Genomic DNA, 23,800 nt, shown 5'->3' with positions numbered 1-23,800 from the left:
TCTCATATCTCATAGGATTGCTGTGATTTTTGTTTTACTTTACTATTGTTTTCCAGACCTTGAGAGAAGTATTTTTATATGCCCCAAATTCTAAAGTGTTCATAAATTGGCATTATAATCTGTGTATTACATTTTCTCCATAATGCTAAATTTTTTCACACAGACACATTGAGCTGTTTAGATTGAAGATATTTTGGGGTGGCTGAAATAGTTTGGCATCCACTGACCATGAGTTTCAACTTAGTGTCTTACTATTTTTTTAACCACACAAACTGCATTTTTTTCTCCCTTTTTCTTCTTTTTCCTGTACTTAAAGGAAATAAGGATTTAGAATTAGATTGACCTAATTTGATTTGACTCCTCTTTTGTCACGACACTTTCAATCCATTGAGAATATTGCCAGCTCTACCTTTAGAGTAGGTCCAGAATGCCATCACTTTTCTCCAGCTTTACTACTATAATACTAATCTAGTCTTCCATCTGGGCAATTATAGTAACATCCTAACTGGTCTACCTACTTTCATGATTGCTTCCTACAGTTTATTTCCACATCAAAGTGATAATTCTAAAAGATAAGATAAATTGTGTCCCTTTATTTTATTTTTTTTTAAGATTTTTAATTTATTTATTCATGATAGAGAGAGGCAGAGACACAGGCAGAGGGAGAAGCAGGCTCCATGCAAGGAGCCCGATGTGAGACTTGATCCTGGGTCTCCAGGATCACGCCCTGGGCCAAAGGCAGGTGCTGAACCACTGAGCCACCCAGGGATCCCCAAATTGTGTCCCTTTAATGCTCAAAATCCTTCAGTGACTTCCCATTTCATTCATTCCAAAGTTCATTGGCCTCCAAGGCCCTATATGAGTGACCTCTTTTCCTATTTTCCCTCTCTCACTCAATTGCAGATACCTTGGCCTCTTTGATATTCTTCAGACACACCAAGGAACACCCTTTTGCCTGTGCTATTCTTTTTGCCTTCTGAATTCTGTTCCCCTAGATATTCTCACGGGATTTTCCTTTACTTCCTTCAGACTTCGGCTCAAATGTTTTCTTTTCTAGGAAACCTTTTCTTATTATCTTCTTAAGTAGCAACATAACACCTACTTGCCATTTTTTTTTTTTAAACTTCTCTGTAGCACTTATTCCCAATGAATGTATTATACAGTGGACCCTTGAACAGCATAGATTTGAACTATGTGAGTCCACTCGTGGATTTTTTTTCAGTAAGTATAGTATAGTATTATAAATATAGTTTCTCTTCCTTATGATTTTCTTAATAGTTTCTTTTCTCTAGTTTATTGTAAGAATTCAGTATATAATATATATAAAAATAGGTATTAATTGACTATGTTATTGGTAAGGATTCTGGTAGACCATAGGTTACTAGTAAAGTTTTGGAGGGGGAGCCAAAGGTTATAATCAGATTTTCAACTGCATTGGGGGTTGGAGCTTTTAACTCCCCGTATTATTCAAGGGTCAGATGTATTACTAGTGGGAATTGAAGATGATACAACCATTCTGGAATGTAGCTTGTAATTTTTTGAAAGCTAACCATACAACCTAGGCATTTGCTTTTAGATATTTTCCCAGGAGAAATGAATAGTGCACAAAAACCTATTCACAATTATCCATGGCAGCTTTACTCATAACAACCCCTAACTGGATACTATGCAAATGTCCGTCAACAAGCAAATGGATAAACAGATGGTGTTGTATCCAAAAAATGGAATAGTATGGAGCAGGGGCAAGGGGGAGAACTAATTATAAATACATATAACACTGATGAACCTCAAAAAGTTTACATTAAGTAAAAAAAGCCAGACCCCAAAAGAATACACTCTTTATAGAATATTCTTGAAAAAGTACAACAATCTATCATGATAGAAGGCAGATCAGTTGCCTGAGGTTGAGTGGAGGGAGAATGGACTGAAAAATTAGGGAGGCTTTGGTTGGGGCAGGGTGCTCTATATCTTGTAGTGTTGGAATATGCACTAAGTATACATTTGTTAAGATTGTACACTTAGAATGGGTGTATTTTATTATATATAATTCAGTAGAGGGTTTATGTTTTCAAAGATGTTATTTATTTTTGAGAGAGAACATGAATAGATGGAGAGGGTTAAAAGATGGCTTCATAAGAAAAAGAATGTAACTCATGGCTGAAAATAGTTTTTTAAATTAAAAATCTTAGAAAAGGGTGAGTGTCTTAGGGCACACCATTGAAAAACCCGATATTTTTCTTTAGACTCAACTGCACTATGTGTTACAATTCAGTATGTCTGGTGAAAGCATCCTGGTTAGCATGATAAGAAAGCTTAAGAAGTCACCATGAAATCAAAACTCAATGATTTTTGTTAAGCTTATGAGCTAGTGCAGAAGCTCTGGCCTTCCTGAACATAAAGTAGTGTCCTAGAGAAGCCATCATCACAAAAAAATAAAACCCAAGGGGCTGGGGAGGTGGTGAAAAGGGGGGTGGTGCTAATACCAATCTGGCTTCTTTGCTGGGGACTCTTGTTATCTTGTTCTGTATTTATCCAGTGCTGTATTTAGAAAAGACTAAATCAAAACTATGAAATTAAAACATGATGAGTGATTAAAAGCAGTAAGAGAAAAATAACTTGTTGTATACAAGGGAATCCCTTCTCTCCCCTTAAGGCTGTCAGCAAATTTCTCACTAGATACTTTTTAGGCCCAAAGGGAGTGGCATAAAGGAATAAATTCCAACCAAGAATACCTTACCCAGCAAGGTTATCATTTAGAACTGAAAGAGAGATAAAGAGTTTTTCAGACAAACAAAAGCTAAAGGAGTTCATCACCAGTAAACAAGCCTTAATAGAAATGTTAAAGGGAATTCTTTAAGCTGAAAGGATAGGGTACTAATCTGCAACAAGAAAAGTATGAAAGTAAAAATCTCACTGATAAAGGCAAATATATTGAAAAGATACTAGATTAATCATTTATAAAGCTAGTATGAAGGTTAAAAGAAAATAGTAAAAAATAACCGTAACCACAATAATTACTTAAGGGATATACGAAATAAAAAGATTGTATACATAAAATTGGGGGTGCACGCAGTAAAAAATGCAGTTTTAAAATGTGTTCAGACTCAGCTTGGTATCATTTTAAAATATATGGTTATACAAATAGGCTGTTACATGTGAGCCTCATGGTAACCACAAAGCAAAAACCGATAGCAGATACACAGAAGATAGTAAGAAAGGGACAAAGAAGAATTAGAAAACAGCCATAAGATTGAATCAGCCATCAAGCAAAAGTCCCCGATGAGACAGCTTTACTCATGAATTCTGCTAGATACTCAAAGATTTTAATACCAATTCTCAAACTCTTCCAAAAACCTGAAGAAGGAATACAATTATTTTACAAAACCAGCATTACCCTCATGCTAAAACCAGTCAAAGAAGTTACAAAAACGGAAATATACCAGTGCACCTGATGAACACAATTGAAAAAATCCCCAACACAATACAAGCAAACTGAATGCAACAATACATTAAAAAGAATCATTCACCATGATCGAGTGGGATTTATTCCAGGGATGCTAGGATGGTTCATAATCTGCAAATCAAACACTGTGATACACCACATTAAAGATGTGAAGGAGTAAAATTATCTTCTCAATAGATGCAAAAAAGTAGATGACAAAATTCAACACACTTTTAGATTAAAAAGAAAACATTGTTAACAAAGAGGTATAGATAGAATATACCTCAACACAGTAAAGGCCGTATACGACAAGACCACAGCTTAGGGATCCCTGGGTGGCGCAGTGGTTTGGTGCCTGCCTTTGGCCCAGGGCGCAATCCTGGAGACCCACTATCGAATCCCATGTCGGGCTCCCTGCATGGAGCCTGCTTCTCCCTCTGCCTGTGTCTCTGCCTCTCTCTCTCTCTCTCTCTCTCTCTCTCTCTCTGTGTGACTATCAAAGATAAATTAAAAAAAAAATTAAAAAGGAAAAAAAAAAAAAGACCACGGCTTACACTGTGGTTTTACTCAATAGTGAAAAACTAAAAGCTTTTTAAAAAAATTTTAAATTTAATCAATTAACATTCAGTGTATTATTAGTTTCACAGGTAGAGTTTAATGATTCATCAATTCATATAAAACCCAGTGCTCATTACATCAAGTGCCCTCTTTAATTCCAGTCACTGGAATTAACCAACTTAACCAACTGAGCCACCCACGTGCCCCTAAAGCTTTCTTTTATGATTAGGAACAAGACAAGGATGTGTACCATGACGACTTTTATTCATCATGGTGCTGGAAGTCCTGACCAGAGTGATTTGGCAAGAAAAGAAATAAAAGACATCCATACTGGAAAGGAAAAATTAAAACCATCACTATTCATGAACAACATGATTTTACATATTAAAAACCCTATAGACTCCACCAAAACTCTAGTTAAAACTAATAAATAAATTCAGTAAGCTTCAGGGTACAAAATCAATATAAAAAACCTATTGCATTTTTTATATACTAACAACAAACTATAAAAGAAATTAAGAAAATAACCCCATTTATAATTGCATTAAAAAAGAATAAAATACCTAGAAATAAATTTAACCAAGGAGGCAAAAGACCTGTACACTGAATACTGAGACATTAATGAAAGAAATTAGAGGACACAAATAAATGGGAACATACTCCATGCTCATGGATTGGAAGGAATAATATTGTTAAGATGTCCATATTACTCAAAGCAATCTGCAGATTAAATGAAATCCCTATCAAAATACCAACAACATTGGGCACCTGGGTGGCTCAGTTGGTTAAGTGTGTTTGCCTTTGGCTCAGGTCATGATCTCAAGGTCCTGGGACAGAGCCCTGCATTGGGCTTCCTGCTCAGCAGAGAGCCTGCTTCTTCCTCTCTCTCTGTTCTCCTACTACTTGTATTCTCGGTCTCTCAAATAAAATATTTTAAAAAATAAAATTAAAATACCAACAATATTTTTCACAGAACTAGTAAAAAAATTCCTAATTTCTAAATTTGTATATGCAAACAAAAGATCACAAATAGCCAAAGCAATCTTAAAAAATAACAAAGAAGCATCATGCACCCTGATTGCAAATTATGTTATAAAGCTGTAGTAATTGAAACAGGATGGTTTTAGCATTAAAACAGACACATGAATCAATGGAACAGAATGAAGAGCCCCAAAATAAACCCATGCATATGAGGTCAATTAAAATGGATTAAAGACTTAAACGTGAGACCTGAAACTATGAGACTCTTAGATGAAAACAGGGCATTAGCTCCTTGACATTGGTCTTGGTGATGATTTTTGGGACCTAAATCCAAAGGCAAAAGCAACAAAAGCAAAAATAAATAAATGGAACTACATCAAACTATAAAGCTTCTGCATAGCAAGGGGAACTATTAACAAAGTGAAAAGGGTATCTACTAAGCGAGAAAAGATAAGTGCGATCATATCTGATACAGGGCTAATATCAAAAGTATATAAAGAAGTCCCAACAACTCAATTACCGAAAAACAAACAGTCTAATTAAAAAATGGGTAGAGGATCTGAGTAGACATTTTTCGAAGAAGACATAGAGATGGCTAGACAGGCGTATGAAGATGCTCAGCAGCACTTAGCATCAGGGAAATGCAAATCCAAACCATAATAAGCTACACATTACACCTGTCAGAATGGCTTTTATTGAAAAGACAAGAAATAACAAGTGTTGGCAAGGATGTAAAAAAACAGGAACCTTTGTGAACTCTTGATGGAAATGTAAATTGTTGCAGTCATTATGGAATACAATATGGAGGTTCCTTGAAATACTAAAAGTAGAACTACCATATGATTGAGTAATTCCAATTCTGGGTATTTATCCAAAGAAATATAGTCATATATAGAAACAACCTCATTGTGTTTCAGTGGATTAATGGAAAAAGAGGATGTGGTATACATATATACAGTGGAATACTGTCATTAAAAAAGTGAAATTTAGCCATTTGTTACAACATGGATGGACCTTGAATGTATCATGCTAAGTGAAATAAGTCGAACAAAGACCTGTACATTATGATTTCACCTATATCTGGAACATAAAAAAGCAGAAAACCAAAACAAACTTCATACAGAAAACAGATTGGAAGGGTATGAACAAAATGGGTTCATCATCCCAGGGGATGATGAGTTATCAACTTCCAGTTATAAATAAGTCATGGGGATGTAATGCACAGCATGGTGACTATAGTCCATAATGTGTTGCATATTTGAAAAATGCTGAAAAGATCCAGCAAGTTTTCATCATAAGAAAAAAAAACTTACATAATTATGGTAACTAGACTTATTGTAGTGATCATCTTAAAAGATACATAAATATTGGATCATTATGCTGTACCCCTGAAATTAATATAATGGTATATGTCAATTATACTTCAAATAAAAAACATTAAAAAAAAAAAAAACCATGATGAGTGACAGTTGTGAGAGACAACAGCTGTGGCATTAGATTTTCATCTTGTCAGGCCTGAGATCTGTATTTCAGGTCACTTTTTTCCATTGGCACTGATCCTGAAGGACAACAGTTGTCCTTCTGTTAGCTATTTGCTAACCCACCTGTTGCCTCCATGAGCTAAAAGTTTAAGAAGGTTGCAATGGGAAGTGAGCCATTTCAGCGATCTTGGTTGTTTAGGGCATTCATATAGCATTTACCTTCAGAAGTTTAAGCAAAACATTATCTGGTGTTATCAGCAATATTAATAGTATATGCTGTTATTCCCACTCTAGGTAAAAAAAAACCTTCAAATTATAACACTTGGTTCAAATGCATGCCAACAAATACAGATAGAATAGATACCTACTTTTTTCAGTTATATAAAAAATACAGTTTTTGAAATAGGTATACCTATTATATAGTTGAATACTAAGGAATTTCAAGGCAAAAGGGAATTTATCTAAATTTTCCTTCTTGATAAATAGCATAATTTAATAGTCATGAACCCATCCTCTACAAAATAAAGTTACTAGTAAATGATTAAACATCAGTAATTGGGAAAATTAACTGTGGTACATCCATACAATAGAATATTATGAGCAATGAAAAGGAAGAAACTCATGATACATGCAAGAAAATAGATAAATCTTTTTTTTTTAATTTTTTAAATTTATTTGATAGTTTTTTTTTAATTTTTTTATTTATTTATGATAGGAAAATAGATAAATCTTATATGCATTACGCTAAATGAAAAAAGCCAAATTCAAAAGGCTACATACTCCCTGATAACATTTATATGGCAATCTGAAAGAGGGAAAAATAAATAGAAAGGAAACCGATCAGTCATTGCCAGAGGTTTGGGGAAGATTAGGCTCTGACTTCAAATGAGTATGAAGGGAATTTGAGGAGTGATTAAATTATTTTATCTGATTGTGGTTATATGACTTAAGTGTCAAAATTTACAGAATTTTGCACTAAAAAGTCTAAAAATTACTGTATATAAATTATACCTTAATTTTAAGAAAGAAAAAGTCAGTGTTTTCATAGAACTATTTCCCTCCCAAATAGGTGTCTTAATGTGAAGGAGGTAGTATTGGTCATCACAGGTATTGCAGATTTAAAAGTCCTCATTAGGGATCCCTGGGTGGTGCAGCGGTTTAGCGCCTGCCTTTGGCGCAGGGCGTGATCCTGGAGACCCGGGATTGAGTCCCACGTCAGGCTCCTGGTGCATGGAGCCTGGTTCTCCCTCTGCCTGCGTCTCTGCCTCTCTCTCTCTCTCTCTCTCTCTCTCTCTCTATGTGTAACTATCATAAATAAAAATTAAAAAATAAAAGTCCTCATTAGACTCTAAATGTACCAAATGAGTCATCAGGCTTGTACTATTCATAGAAATTGAACTGTGTGAACAGCAATATTTTAGTAAGAATATAAACTGTACAAAGAGTTGTACATGTTATTGCGAGGCATTTTTTTCTCCACTTTTGTCTTCAGATATGTTAAGCATAAGAGGTATTGTATATTTGAATTTTGCTCTTTTACACTTGGAAAATTAAGACACTTGTCTGAAAGACCAGGAATTCTCTGCTAGTAGTAACTCACATTTGGCTTTGGAATGCTCTATGCATGTTTTTTCTATGCATATTTTTTAATACCTTCATAAATGGTCAAAAGTGGATAGATTGTTTAGCTTGTGCATATTAATACTAGTTCTCCAGTCTAAGAATGTATTTATATATCTATTTATTTATTATTTTATTGTACTCTAACATTCTTACTGGTAATTTTTCTACATAAGGAGCTCTTTAGTAATATTTATAGAGTTGGCATTTAGTACAGTATCTGGAAGAAGAAATCAAGAAGGAAGTACTCTTTATCAGTTTTCTTTTTATGCTAATTTCACTATCATTTTTGGAGTCACTCAGGGTTAAAACCTAGTTCTTGTTTATTCCATCCTCTTTCTTCTCCCCATATCCAGGCATTTGCCAAGTCATGAGGCTCCTATCTCTGCTTTGTCTTGTAAAGTTACTTCTTCCCCATGTCACTGGTAACTTCTTGGTGGTGCCCCATACTGGTTGTGTACATGAGCCAGGGAAGGTATTAGAAAAGGAAATACAGATATTTAGACCCATCCTAGAGGTGCTGAATCAGGATCCCTCAGTAGAATCCAGGGATCTGAATTTTTTTTTTTTTTTTTATGATAGTCACAGAGAGAGAGAGAGAGAGAGAGAGAGAGGCAGAGACATAGGCAGAGGGAGAAGCAGGCTCCATGCACCGGGAGCCCGACGTGGGATTCGATAGGGCCAAAGGCAGGCGCCAAACCGCTGCGCCACCCAGGGATCCCGGGATCTGTACTTTTTGACACCGTTCTAGCAAAATGCAGAAAGCTGCCTAATTGTAGTACCTAGATAACATCTATTCTCAGAAACTGAGAGATTAAGAAATGGTAATGTGAGAAGTGAAATGAACACACCCATGTAAATTAAAGGTTCTAGAGAGAATACTGAGCTACAGGGGACCATGTTCTCCCCTTTCCCTCCTCCTGGCCCCCTAGTTCAAAACATCTGATAATTAGCTTTTTGCCCCAATTCAAAACAAAAACACAAGATTTTCATCCAGAGTCACTGAAAACACTGGGGGAATCAACCTATGGCAACCTAGTAGCACAATGGGTTGTTGATGTCCTAAAATAAAATTATTCTGGAATTTACCCAGAAGCATATGTATCCTAAACTGATGCCCCTTTCTAAATATAAAACACAACCAAGATCCCTAGACATTTGAAAAACCTGCAAAATAAAATAAATGCATCAGGAAATACATATAATCATGGCATAAGAAAATACAAATAATTCAGGGAACAGAAAAATTTTTTTTTAAGATTTTACTTATTTATGAGAAACAGAGAGACAGAGACATGGGCAGAGGGAGAAGCAGGCTCCTCACAGAGAGCCCAATTTGGGACTCGATCCCCAGACCCGAGGATCTCACGCCCTGAGCCAAAGGCTCAACTATTGAGCCACCCAGGTGTCCCAGAACAAAAAAAAAATGTTTAGAAAGTCCTAATAAGCGGCAGCCCTGGTGGCCCAGCGGTTTAGTGGGCCTGGAGACATGTAATCATAACTATACTACATTCTCTGCCATGAAAAATATTCATATAGTCTTAGTAATGCCAATGTTTATTTTTTATCAGTGTTAAATCTTAGACAAACCCCAGAATAGTTGGGATATATAAATGTTATCAGTCTCAATAAGGTAAAAAAGGAAAGATACAGATGACAGGATTTAACAGATACAAAGAGAAAAAAGTGAGGAGAATGGCAAGGAGCATGTGTGCCCTTCTAACAAAGTAGATACTTATATTGTCTGTCACTGATTTTTTAAGAAGTCTTCTGGTCTCCGGGGTGGCTTAGTCGGTTAAGTGTCTGCCCTTGGCTCAAGTCATGATCTCAGGGTGCCTGGGTCGAGCCCTATGTCCTACTCCCTGCTCAGAGAGGAGTCTACTTCTCCCTCTCCCTTTGCTCCTCCCCCTGCTTGCGCTCTTTCTCTCTCAAGTAAATAAATCTTTAAAAAAAAAAATCTTCTGAGACTTAAATATTTTATTTAAAGTCATATGTGGTATCAGAGAGCTAAATCTTTACCTACGAAAGATACAGGAAATCAATGGCAATATACTTCCAGGCACACAATATGTCCTCGATAATGTTACTTCTTATCTCGATCAAAAACTCTTTAAGAGGGGCACCTGGGTGGTGCAGTTGGTTGAGTGTCAGACTTTTGGTTTTGGCTCAAGTTCTGATCTCAGGTTTGTGAAACTGAGCCCTGAAGGTGTGGAGTCTGCTTAGGACTATCTGCCTCTCCCTCTACCCCTTCCCCACCCTCTTCCCCAGGGTCATGTGGGTGAGTGCGCTTGCACTCTCTCTCTCTCAAATAGATCAACCTTTTTTTTTTTTTTTTAAGGTTTATTTATTTATTCATGAGAGAGAGAGAGAGAGACAGGCAGAGGGAGAAGCAGGCCCCATGCCAGGAGCCCGACGTGGACTCGATCCGGAGACTCCAGGATCGTGCCCTGGGCCAAAGGCAGGCGCTAAACCGCTGATCCACCCAGGGATCCCCTCAAATAGATCAATCTTAAAAAAAACCCACAAACATCAAAGAGGGGTGCCTGGGTGGCTCAGTCAGTTAAGCATCTGCCTTCAGCTCAGGTTGTGATCCCAGCATCCTGGCCTGGACTCTGCCTTGGGCTCCCAGCCCAGCAGCGAGTGTGCTTCTCCTTCTACCTCTCCCCCTGCTCATGCCTGTTCTCTCTCTTTCAGATAAATAGAATCTTTTTTAAAAACCAGTAGAGAATTACATATAAGGGGTACCTAGGTGACTCAGTCAGTTAAGTGTCTGACTCGATTTTGGCTCAGATCATGATCTCATGGTCATGGGATGGAGCCCCCGGTCAGGCTCCTTGCTTAGCCAGGAATCTGCCTGGGTGCCCATGAACCCTTCTCAAGTAAGTAAACTTACAAAAAAAAAAAAAAAAAAGTTACATTTAAGTACAAAGACCTCACTATGACATTCATGATTCACTATAGCTTCAAAACAGCTACTTTGTTGTGTTTACTCTTCCTTATATGCTCCCTACTCCAGCCAAATGAAACCGTACCCACCATACTACTACTGGCATGAGATAAAATTAAGGAAATTAATGTGAAGGGGGACAGAGGAGAATAAGGAGTATGGATTTTGATAAGATGATGTATCTTGATCAAATTAAATTTTATCAGTAGAGTTCAAAAAAACATCTCTTAGCCTTGGCCAGTATGAAGGCCTTAGGCTAATATTTGCTTGAAAAGGAAAGATCACATTTAGTCTGGCATAATAGAGACTCTTTTTGCCAACTAGCCCCCTGGTAAAATAGCTCTAATTAGAAACTTTGGAGTACTTTTCTTTAATCTCCTTAATATTGCAAATATCATGAAAACCACAATGAGGAATTGGAGGCAACATAAAGAAGATTATTGGTGTCTACAAGCAGCATAACAAGAGTGATTCTCTCTTTTGCGCCCCCTGGCAATTTGGGTGGTTCAGAAGGGAAGAATGACTCAGCTTGAAATATAGGGCAATAAATGAGAGCTGGTAAAATCAATTGGGGAAAAAAAAAACCCTGAAAAGATCTTTGTTATATTTCAAGAGTTGTATTTGTTATGGATGCAGACAACATTCAGATTGTTTTAGTGGGGTGGCTGTGGGCAATATGTGCTCTCCCCAGCAATAATTTCATAACAGTTAGGCTCATTTATTGTAAGCAATAGAAACCAACTGGGGCAAACTCTTGGCCCCATTAAGATAATTAACAATAAATTACAATAACAAGACATAGTCTAAAATAGCAAGTTAAAAATAAACATGAAACATATTAAGCTTTAAAACAAATTAAAAACACTTGGAAAGACACTGGGTCACTCTGAGAACAAAAGAAGTTAAACAACTGGGACTTGGGGAGCACAGCAGCTAGGGTTACTAGCTATTCTCAGTGGACAGACTGCCACATCTGTTCAGTGTCTTCAAGCACGAGGACTGAAATGACTCTGCTTCAGCCGCTTTCTGCCTTTTTGGGACTCAACCAGATTGAGATGTGCAGGACAGATATTAAAGAGTCACGTGTTTCACCCTTGGGAGGAAGGGGGAAGAGAAAGTGCGGGATGTCCTGCACTGAAATGTTAGGGAGGATGATGAGAGCTTTCTTAACTAAGGGAAAGAGGGAGAAAGAATCCTGGGCCAGCAGAACAGATGCCCACTACGAACCGTCAGGAGCCTATCTCAGAGCTGCCCCTCTGGTCCTACTCTTATCTTTCCCTGACGTTGGAAGGATTCCCTTCATTTTCTTGCCCTGATCCTAAGAGATTTTCCGTTTGCCTGTCAATGTGGTCCTAGTTTTAGCTATAATTACTTTTTTCTTTATTTTAGGGCTTACTTTTATGGTCAGACTAATTTCATGATGAATTTTGTCTTATCCAGTACCATAGGTAGAACATGTCTCTATGGATACCTTGACTTTGGGCTGCTGGCCTCCAGAACTGTGGAGGAACACATTTCTGTTGTTCTAAGCCACCCAGTTTGTGGCACTCTGCTAAGGCAGCCCCAGGAAACTAATTCACCCTCACCTCTTACTTCCTCGTTTTTAACCATCAGTCTTAGATTGTTACCATTACTACAAACTGGTACTTGCAACATTTTATTATACACACAAATCACTTGGAGATCTTGCTAACCTGTTGATTCGGTTATGGTAGTTCTGGTGGCGCCTGAGAGTCTGCATTTCTTACAAGTTTCCAGGTGATGTCCATGCTGCTGGCCCAAAGGCCGCACTTGGAGAAGCAAGGCTATATGTAAGAGGGTCAGCAACGGGAGGTGCTTGTCAGAGATGTGTCACATCTAGGCTTTTTGCCACAATGCTAACAGGGATAAAATGGGGAAACTTACCCAGTGAGATGAAAAGACCATGAGTAAACAAATAAAATATCCCAGGTTAGAATAGGAAAATTTTCAAAATAAACTCCCTCCCAGATTATTCTCTAATCTCCAACCTCTCCCACAGCCCCCCTCAAAAAAAAAAAGTTTTAGATTTCAAGTTTGCTTTCTAGAGATATACATTTATCAATATAATACCAAGTTGATATCTTATGTGGTCACTTTTCATTTTATTTTTTAAGTTGAGATTTCAAAAGGAAACAGTGTGAACAGAGATGAATGGGCACCATAAGGGAGCAGCACAGGCCAATTATCTTGAAGTTAATGAAGTTTCTCTTGTACTTGGGAAGCGTGATCACTTGGTCCAGAGACTAACTTTCAGGGCTTTCCAAATGGTCTGTTCTTAGGTATTGCCTTCAGAGATAGTGTCTCTTTAGGTGTGAGGTCTGGTCCGGGAATTGGTGTTTAAAGTCTCTGTGGATAATTCTGGTGCAAAGCAGGTTTAGGAAGTAACCGGCCTGAAATAAAACTGTGTAGGTACTACATTTTATTTTGTAGCCAAATGTCTAATTTAAAAAAAGAAAAAAAAACCTGTCTCTATTAACATACGTTAAACAATATTGCATATAAAACCAGTTTTAGAAATAGGGTTGCCCAGTATCAGAACTTCAAAATCAATCTTAGGACAAAGTGCTGTGCATTATGAGAATGTTTCTTGGTGTCTTCACAGGGTAATGTGTCACAGGGTCCTCCTCTGGCTAGTAGTTTTGGAACTTTTAAGTGTAGGCAGGCGACTCTGTGGACTGCTTAATAGGCTCTATTTCTGGGCCTCCCCACAGGCATTCTGAGGCTGTAGTTTGGAGTGGGGTCTGAGAACCTGCACCGTGGCCACGTGGCCCCAGTCCCTCTCCAGGCAAGTGGGCACAGGCTGCAGCTGCAGAAGTCGCGCTGTACCATTGTTCTCCACGTGGAGTCCGGGAGAGGAAGAAGTTAGGATGACTGCTCGAGAATCTGCATTCTAACAGCCTGTCCCAGGACCTTTCAAAGGGTAGTGACAGCCTGAAAATGAGCCTGGCATCCAACCAGCAACTGCGGTGGCAGATGCCAACGCCTTTATGAAGTGTTCCCCGGTTTTACAGTAAGTCACTCAAGCCCGCGCATCGTGCCAAGTTCCAACCTGATTTGCGTCACTGCACTTGTGGGTTTGTGCCAAGACAAGTCACCAAGCATATTGAAAAGATAACCTAAGAAAACGGGGAATAAAAATAAGATGCAGGCCTGGGACGACAGAAGCAAAGCCCGAGCGGAGGTCATCTCTAAGTCACCGTGGAAGGACGACGTTAGGGATCTGTCCCAACAAGCCTCTGATGGAAGCGTTTGATTAGTGGGGCCAGGGAGCGCCCGAGGCCAGCCGGCCCGTCGCCGCCCCCCCCCCGCCCCCTCCCGCCCCCCGTCGGGATTCAAGGCGCGTCCAGGGGCCGCTCCTTCCCGCTCGGCCGCCGGCGGCGGGGCTGCTGGCGCGCAGGCGGGCCCGGGGGTGGGGGGGAGCGGGGCGGGGAGGGCGGACGGGGCAGCCCCGGCGGCGGCCGGAGCCGTGACTCGGCGCTGAGTCACGCCGGGCGCTACGTGCCGGCCGAGGCGGCCCCGACCCGGCCCGACCCGACCCGACCCGCCGCCGCGAAGTCAGCCGAGCCCGCGGCTTCCTGGAAGCTCTGCCCGCGCCCGCAGCCGCGGCTCCCCCGCCCCTGGCCCCGCGGGCGCTCCCGGGCCTGCGAGTGCTCGCCGGAGCCGTGCCGCCGGGGGACTGCGGGGGAGACTGCGGGGGACTGCGGGGGACTGCGGGGGGGACTGCGGGGGGGACTGCGGGGGACTGCGGGGGGGACTGCGGGGGACTGCGGGGGACTGCGGGGGTGACTGCGGGGGGTGACTGCGGGGGGGACTGCGGGGGACTGCGGGGGGGACTGCGGGGAGACTGCGGGGTGACTGCGGGAAGACGGGGGGTGACTGCGGGGGGGACTGCGGGAAGACGGGGGGGTGACTGCGGGGGGGACTGCGGGGAGACTGCGGGGGGGACTGCGGGAAGACGGGGGGGTGACTGCGGGGGGACTGCGGGGAGACTGGGGGTGACTGCGGGGGACTGCGGGGGGTGCTGCGGGAGAGACTGCGGGGTGACTGCGGGAAGACGGGGGGTGACTGCGGGGGGGACTGCGGGAAGACGGGGGGGTGACTGCGGGGGGGACTGCGGGGAGACTGCGGGGGGGACTGCGGGAAGACGGGGGGGTGACTGCGGGGGGACTGCGGGGAGACTGGGGGTGACTGCGGGGGAGACTGCGGGGGGGGACTGCGGGAAGACGGGGGTGGGGGAGACTGCGGGGGGGACTGCGGGGGACTGCGGGGGGGACTGCGGGGGACTGCGGGGGGGACTGCGGGGGGGGACTGCGGGGGGGGACTGCGGGGGACTGCGGGGAGACTGCGGGGTGACTGCGGGGGACTGCGGGGGGTGCTGCGGGGGAGACTGCGGGGGGGGGACTGCGGGAAGACGGGGGTGGGGGAGACTGCGGGGGAGACTGCGGGGGACTGCGGGGGACTGCGGGGGGGACTGCGGGGGAGACTGCGGGGGACTGCGGGGGTGACTGCGGGGGGTGACTGCGGGGGGGACTGCGGGGGACTGCGGGGGGGACTGCGGGGAGACTGCGGGGTGACTGCGGGGGACTGCGGGGGGTGCTGCGGGGGAGACTGCGGGGTGACTGCGGGAAGACGGGGGGTGACTGCGGGGGGGACTGCGGGAAGACGGGGGGTGACTGCGGGGGGGACTGCGGGGAGACTGCGGGGGGGACTGCGGGAAGACGGGGGGTGACTGCGGGGGGACTGCGGGGAGACTGGGGGTGACTGCGGGGGAGACTGCGGGGGGGGACTGCGGGAAGACGGGGGTGGGGGAGACTGCGGGGGGGACTGCGGGGGTGACGGGGGGGGAGACTGGGGGTGACTGCGGGGGAGACTGCGGGAGGGGGACTGCGGGGGGACTGCGGGGAGACTGCGGGGGGGGGACTGCGGGAAGACGGGGGGGGGACTGCGGGGGGGGGACTGCGGGAAGACTGGGGGGTGACTGCGGGGGGGGGACTGCGGGGGGACTGCGGGGAGACTGCGGGGGGGGGGGACTGCGGGAAGACGGGGGGGGGGACTGCGGGGGGGGGACTGCGGGAAGACTGGGGGGTGACTGCGGGGGGGGACTGCGGGGGGGCTGCGGGGAGACTGGGGGGGTGACTGGGGAGACTGCGGGGGGGACTGCAGGGGGGGGCTGCGGGGGAAACTGCGGGGTTGACTGTGGGGAGACTGCGGGGTGACTGCAGGGGGGACTGCGGGGAGACTGCGGGGGGGGTGACTGCGGGGAGACTGTGGAGGGGCGGGGGGGGGGGGGGGGAGACTGCAGGAAGACTGCGGGGCTGCCTGCAGGTTGACTGTGAGTGATTCTTGGTGACTGCCGGCTGACTGCGGGGAAATGCGCTGGCGAGAGGCTTTTTTTTCTTTTTTGTGTTTGCCAGGCTTTTCTTTTTTTTTTTTCGTGTTTGTGAGGCTTTTTTTTTTTTTTTTTTTTTAAGATTTTGTTTATATATTCATGAGAGACACAGAGAGGCAGAGACACAGGCAGAGGGAGAAGCAGGCTCCATGCAGGTAGCCCGATGCGGGACTCGATCCCGGGACTCTGGGATCCTGCCCTGGGCAAACAGCAGATGCTCAACCGCTGAGCCACCCAGGGGTCCCTCTTTTTTTCTTTCTTGTTTGTGAGATTTTTCATTTCTTCTTTTCTTTTCTTTCTTTTTTCCTGGCAGGGGAGTGACACGCAGATCTTTTTATAGTTTCCAGTATTTTAAATGAAGCACAGGAAGAATGAATTAATGAAACATGTGTTGAAAATTATGCATCAAATTGTCACACACATGATTATAAATGTGACCACAGTGGTAGCTTTGAATGCTGGGTAACTGGGGGGAAAGCTGTATTAACTGTTCTGATTTGCCCCTTGTTTTAGCAACAAGACAAAACAAATCTCCAGGTTTTTGTGATTGTGTCCAGTCACCTTTTCTAACACGTAAATTATTCAAAAAACTGCAAACATATTTGATAATATTTTGATATGGGTTACCAAAGGACAGGGGAGCCATGTCTTTGTGGGCCTTGTGCCTTCACTAATAGCAGGTTGTCCTGAGGTACAAATGATACTTTGTCAGTCTTACAAAATATTAATGGTAATGCTTACATCTTTGCTGAAAGGCGAAGGCAGGTATTGTCAGTAAGTGTAGCTAGTTAGTGAGATAGTCCTGGTCTGGGTGGGGTAGTTCTGAATTTGAGGCTGATTTCCAAGACAGAGTCAGACTGAGTCTATAGAAGTTGTGCCAGCTGTTGCCAGTCGTTCTGCTTCTTTGGGAGAATTGCATCCTTCTTTATTCCTGTGTGTGTGTGTCTGTGTGTGTGTGTCTGTGTGTGTGTGTGTGTGTGTATGTGTGTGGTGATGCAAGACATTCAAGAGTTGTATTTTGACAGCTTTTCTTGCAGAGAAGGAGACTGAAGTTAATTAGAGGTTGCACTGACCCACCAAGGTTACAGAGAAGCATTGCTGCCCAGTTTCTTATAAGAAGGGAAAAGCTACCAATCAAATAAAATAAGGAAACCTGAAAATAGATGCTGAGGGGCCAGGAAAGCAAAAATGAGTTCTATGGACCAGAGATGGAATCTAATATACTCAAACTATTTGTAACTAGAAACATACTTATGTGCAACCCTTTAACAAAAGGACAGGTCAAAATATTTCTGTATAATAAAATACTTTAAAACTTAACTAAATGTGTATATCATTTGATGTTAAAAAAATGTGCTTGGTTCTGATTTGCTTTATTAGCTGATCCATATTGAAACTGCTTTGGCACTTATAGGTTCAAAGTTGAGTTTGAAACTGAAGTTCACTTTACAAGTGTGAGCTTGGGCAAGTTTCTTAGCCTCACTAGGCCTCAGTTTCCTCCTCTGTGAAATGGAGATTATAATTACTGTTTCATGGGCTTGTAGGCAGGATTAGAAGAGATGATGCCTATAAAAGGTTTAGCATAATGCTACGCACATTTGAAAAAATCCCTCAGTAAATGAAATCTTGTATCTTGTCACTGTTATTGAACTTGATTGATTGGTTAGGTCACAAAGATGTATTGTTTTGTCCAGATCACAGCACTAATAAAAGGTTTGGGAATATATGTTATTGGTACATTGGTTCAATGACCTTGGGCAAGATCCTTGGGTAAGATTGTAAAACTTCTGGGCGAGTATTTAATGGTCTTTGACTACGAGAGGAAAGCTGGGAGAGAAATAAGGGAAGTTGAAATCAAGGGAATGCTTATGATCACCAGTTGTCCAGAAAAGTGGTAAGTGATGTAGAATAGCCAGGCAAGAGCCCTTTCCTTCTGTCCTCAGTGGGAAAAACTTGAGAATAGGATAGCAGTCACTAGACAGAATATAACATTTGCCCTTTAAATTATAGAGCAGTTCCCTTGCCATGTAGTCATTCATTAGATTTTGGAGACAGAAATGTGTTACTTTCCAGGTATAAACCCATTGAGCTTAGCTATGGATGGATGTTAGTGACCAGTCTCCCAACAATCTCTCCAAGCAGCTCTGAGTCTCCTCCTCATTCGAGGTAACAGTCAATCTCTTGCAATAATGGAATATTTCTTTTAGAATTACCCTCCAAGTGCTGTAAACACCTGTAGTCTCCCATTTACAGAATTGAGAGTGATGCCATCACTAAAGCAGCTGCATTCTGTGAGACATTTGCTATAATGATTTTCCATTCATTTCCTTTTATAAATTCATCCACTAATCTCTGAAATTTTCACTATTAGATTCTGGAGACTGAAAAGTGAACAAGGTGGACAAGACCTGATCATAGAGGTTATGCCCTGGTAGGGAAAACAAACATTTAGTAAGTCAAACAACAGACAAATTCACTAAGTATTAAAAATTCTTAAGAAATTGGGGATCCCTGGGTGGCTCAGCGGTTTAGCACCTGCCTTCAGCCCAGGGCTTGATCCTGGAGGCCCGGGATCGAGTCCCGCATCGGGCTCCCTGCATGGAGCCTGCTTCTCCCTCTGCCTGTGTCTCTGCCTCTCTGTGTGTGTCTCTCTCATGAATAAATAAATAAAATCTTTAAAAAAACTAAAAATAAAAATTCTTAAGAAATTGATAAGTACTGGAAAGGAAAAATCCTAAAGCACAATCTTAGAGACTAGCAGAGAGAATTTGTTTACAGAGTCAGATCAAAGAAAGCCTCTCTTGAGTAGGTAACATTTCAGCTGAAGTTTGAAAGGAAAGAAGGTAGCAGGAAGTGGGGAGAGGGGGGAGGAGTGTTTCAAGCAGAGGGCACAGCAAGCCCATAGACCTTCAGCTGGGAAGCACCTTGGCTGGTTCAAGGAACTGCAAGTGACTAAGGAAATGGGTAACATGATGTGAGGTCAGAGTGGTAAGGAAACCATATCCTGGGGAGCCTTGAAGGCCATTACAGTTTGGATTATATGCTCAGTAAAATTGGGAGTCGTTGAAAGGTTTTCAGCAGGGGGTTCCCTGATATGATTTGCATTGCTAGAAGACCGCTGTGTGGGGAATGCATGGGGGCATGTAGTGCAGTGGGTAATGAAGGCTGATACCGGGGCTGGTGGCTAGCAGTGGAAATAAAGAGAAGGGGGAGGTAGAGGAGCCAGAATGAGCTGATAGATTGGAGTGAGAGTCAAGAGCAAGTGAGCTCAAAGATGACCTCTCCTTTTCTGGGGGTTGAACTTTGGAGAGTCACAAGTCCTTGGTGTTTTCCTGGCCAGTATTTAAAGTCAGGAGTTCAGACTCATGTGTGAACATAAGTACACACACATGCACACTTGGGAAAACACCCACTGCTACTTGTGAAAACAGAACACGCTGAGAGGACTAAGGTCCATATAAGAAATGAGTGAGCAAGTGCTTTTCGGTGAGTGCCCCGTACTTAAAGGTGTTCTTTTCTACCTCACTACTTTTATACAGGCTGTTGCAAGGAACATCACACCCTGCCCTCTCCTCTTTGTGTGTTCTAATCCAGCTTAATCTTAATGCACAGGTAAAGTCCCATTTTCTCTATGAAGCCACCATTGACACCCAGGTGGATCTCACTGTCTGTAGGACCTTGTGACATACATTCATGGCCCATTCTTAGGACACGTCAACTTTGGCCAAGTCATGTAGCTATCCCCATAGTTTACAAGTCTCATAAATGTCTCCAACTCAACTGTAAACCCTCTTGAGACCAGACACAGATTCTCATAAGCCCATTATGACACCCACGATACCTGGCAGCGTGCCCTGAACATAGAAGGGCCTCAACAAACAGCGGTGTAATTACTGGCATTTTTACATGGACAGTAACTTGATCACCTAGTTTAATAGTCCATATATTTAGTAAATAGGAGATTAGGTCACAGAGAGATAGTACTCTCACCAGATGAGAGAACTCATAAAAGCTTTGGGACTATGCATCACACGCCTGTGGGTTCAGTGACCTTGGACATGATCTGTAATGTCTGGGCCTCCATTTTTCATATAAAAAAATGAAGAGGTTTATGCCTCATGATCCCAAAAGTTCTTTCAGGATTTCTTTTTAAAAACCAGAGTCACTGAATATTGTTAAGAACCAGACACTGAACTGAGGAAGCACTGTTGCTATCCTTTTAACTTTTGTAACAACTTCATGAGGTGAGGTGGTGTTATAAGGAAATTTAGATATAAGAAGTTTAAGTAACTTGCCCAAGGATACTCAACTAACAAGCAGCAGAATAGAATTGGATTAGAATGCAGGCCTGTCCAACTGCAACTCCCAAAGATCTTAATCATATCACTGTCTGCCTCATTTCTACACCCTTCATTTTATAGACAGGTGGTGAATTATAGATATTTTACCCAGAACCTGATATCTAGGAGTTGGTAGAGGTAGATCTGGATTCCAACACCCGCTCTCTTTTCCTTATGATATGCTGTAAGTGTCTATTTTATCAAAGACTATTCAGGATGGGACTGTTCTAGTCTATTTCGATGAGTATGTTGGTACTGGAAAGAATTCAGCAATGAGTATAGTCAATTGTATTTGCCGAATAAAGAAATGAGTTTATTTACTTGTTTAGAAAGCTTTTGCGAAGTACGTCTGTGCTTCACCAATTCTAAGTGGAAGTCAATGAAAAGGCAGGTATCAACAAATATAGAATCATTATGCTGTACACCTGAAATTAATGTAACACTATATGTCAACTATATCTAAAACAACACATACACCACAAATGGCTTCCTTATTTTACCATGCTAAAACTTAGCAGGGGATTACCCATGAACATGGGGTTGGAGAGGAGGACATTTCCTAATAGATAGTTCTCTGACTTAGAGATCTATGATAGTCCACAGAGTAACAGACTTTGAAGTTCTTTTCCTGTTAAAAAGTATGCATCTTTAAAAGTTGAATACAGAAAGATTAAACCTAACAAGTACATGAAAACCTCTGCCATTGTGTTTAGGAATATGATGATACAAAGCTTCATTAAGGCTTATTTATTACTTAATTATTAAAAACTTTCTGGCTATAATGCTCCAAAACCCCCACATATATTGGTCTCATGTACCTAAGAGAAACAATAAACACCATGGGGCCAATTCTTTTTTTTTTTTTTTTTTAAAGAATTTTATTTTATTTTATTTATGATAGTCACAGAGAGAGAGAGAGGCAGAGACACAGGCAGAGGGAGGAGAAGCAGGCTCCATGCACCAGGAGCCCGACGCGGGATTCGATCCCGGATCTCCAGGGTCACGCCCTGGGCCAAAGGCAGGCACCAAACTGCTGCGCCACCCAGGGATCCCCATGGGGCCAATTCTGATGCATAATACCACCTGTTGGGAGACTACTGAGATGGAAGGGGTTACTTCTGACAGTGGTACCACACCTCTGCTCTTTTTCTTTTTGAGAATTAATACTTCACACAGTGTGACTACTGTTCTCCTCCTCTAGAAATTACCCTGTTCTTGGCTACTGTTGACAACTCATTACCTCCTTAACTACTCTGCTGATGTAAGGAGGAAAAATAACTTTTTCCTTTACACTTCTAAGTTCTCAGCTGGGGTTTGTGTAACAAAAGAGTAACAAAGAAGAGAAAAATCATATTCATTTATTAGAGGTTTCATGTGACTTGGGAGCCCTCCTAAGGAAATGAAGACATGATGGTGTTACTTAGACCCTAGTGATTTTTAGGATAGATGTGACAAAAGGTGGAAGGTCATGGGGAAATGTGATAGGCTCAGAAGGGTTTGTGTTACCACACAAATTGAGGGAAACAGCAAGAGCTGTTTATTCAGATTCCTCTCAACATCTTGGAAATAAGGATGCATCCTTATTCCTCCGGGGATGAGAAGGTCACCCCTCACATAAGGGTTTTATGACCTGCCTTAGGGGAGGGTAGGAGAGTCCTTCCTACTTGTGCTGTTTCTCAAATTGATTATGCCACAGTGTCCTATTTCAGGGTACCATTTCCTGAACTCCTGTCAATATTTAAGACCAATAGCCTACAATTTTGGAGACCACAATAAGTTTCACAATAAAATGGCCAAAAAAAGGGGTGGGGAGCAAGTATCTGATAAAGATTCATTAACATAATTGTGGAAATACACTTGGGTGCCAAGAGGTGGCAGTTTTTATAATATATGAACCACTCTTTGTATGCAGTTTACTGAGAAAAGTCGATGAATATAAAGTATATTCCTTCTTAATCAGACTGACACAGAAAAATGACACAGTTTACTTCCAAAAAGTTTATTTCCAAAAAATAAACATGACTCCTTGCCCTAATTCAAATTGTGATTTGGGGCACCTGAGTGGCTTTTTGATTGAGCCTTTGGCTCAGGTCATGATCCCTGGATTCTGGGATTGAGGGAATCCCCATCTGCTCGGTCCTTCCGAGGAAGCTAAGGCTGCGTTGGGGTGAGGCCCTCACTTCAGCCGGCGACTAGCACCGCGCTCAGCACGCGCCCTCGCCATGGCCTCCGTCTCGGAGCTCGCCTGCATCTACTCGGCCCTCATCCTGCACGACGACGAGGTGACGGTCACGGAGGATAAGATCAATGCCCTCATTAAAGCAGCGGGTGTGAATGTTGAGCCTTTCTGGCCGGGTTTGTTTGCAAAGGCCCTGGCCAACGTGAACATTGGGAGCCTCATCTGCAATGTAGGAGCTGGTGGACCTGCCCCAGCAGCTGGCGCTGCGCCAGCGGGAGGTCCTGCTCCTTCCACCGCTGCTGCCCCAGCTGAGGAGAAAAAAGTGGAAGCCAAGAAAGAAGAATCTGAGGAGTCTGATGATGACATGGGCTTTGGTCTCTTTGACTAAACTTTTATAAGCTGCTCAATAAAAAGCTGAACTCCTGAAAGAAAAAAAAAAAAAAAAAACCTTGTAGAGGTTTTAATTATTTATTAATTTATTAATAAATTAACGTTTTATTAATTTAATTAACTCCCTGTGGGGAGCCTGCTTCTCCCTCTGCCTATGTCTCTGCCTCTCACTCTGTGTCCTTTATGAATAAATAAATAAAATCTTTAAAAACGAAAGATTGTGATTTGAATAATTACAGAACCCACTTTTCCTAGAATCTCTGAATGTATAGCCCACAAAATGCATAACGAAATGGCCGTGGACCCCCACTTGAAGGAGTTTGTAATGTACTTCGGACACAAAGTCAGGAGAGGAATTCTAGGTCTTACTATGACTGTCCTCGATTATACTCTGTTCTTTGAATATACCCCCATGAAATGATATTGCTGGGTACACTATAAGGCCACATGTG

At 42.5% G+C, this 23,800-nt stretch overlaps 1 protein-coding gene across 1 annotated transcript; it reads left to right on the top strand.

Moving 5' to 3' along the window:
- The first annotated feature begins 22,899 nt into the window (after positions 1–22,899).
- Positions 22,900–23,371, top strand: LOC112915613 (large ribosomal subunit protein P1). The gene has a single exon (XM_025993026.2). It carries the CDS (start codon positions 23,002–23,004, stop codon positions 23,344–23,346), a length of 345 nt encoding a protein of 114 aa, XP_025848811.1. The 5' UTR covers positions 22,900–23,001; the 3' UTR covers positions 23,347–23,371.
- Positions 23,372–23,800: the final 429 nt, after the last annotated feature.

The sequence above is a fragment of the Vulpes vulpes genome, chromosome 14 (assembly GCF_048418805.1).
Source record: "Vulpes vulpes isolate BD-2025 chromosome 14, VulVul3, whole genome shotgun sequence".
Taxonomy (NCBI): Eukaryota; Metazoa; Chordata; class Mammalia; order Carnivora; family Canidae; genus Vulpes; species Vulpes vulpes.
This window is presented reverse-complemented; position numbering and strand designations above follow the sequence as displayed.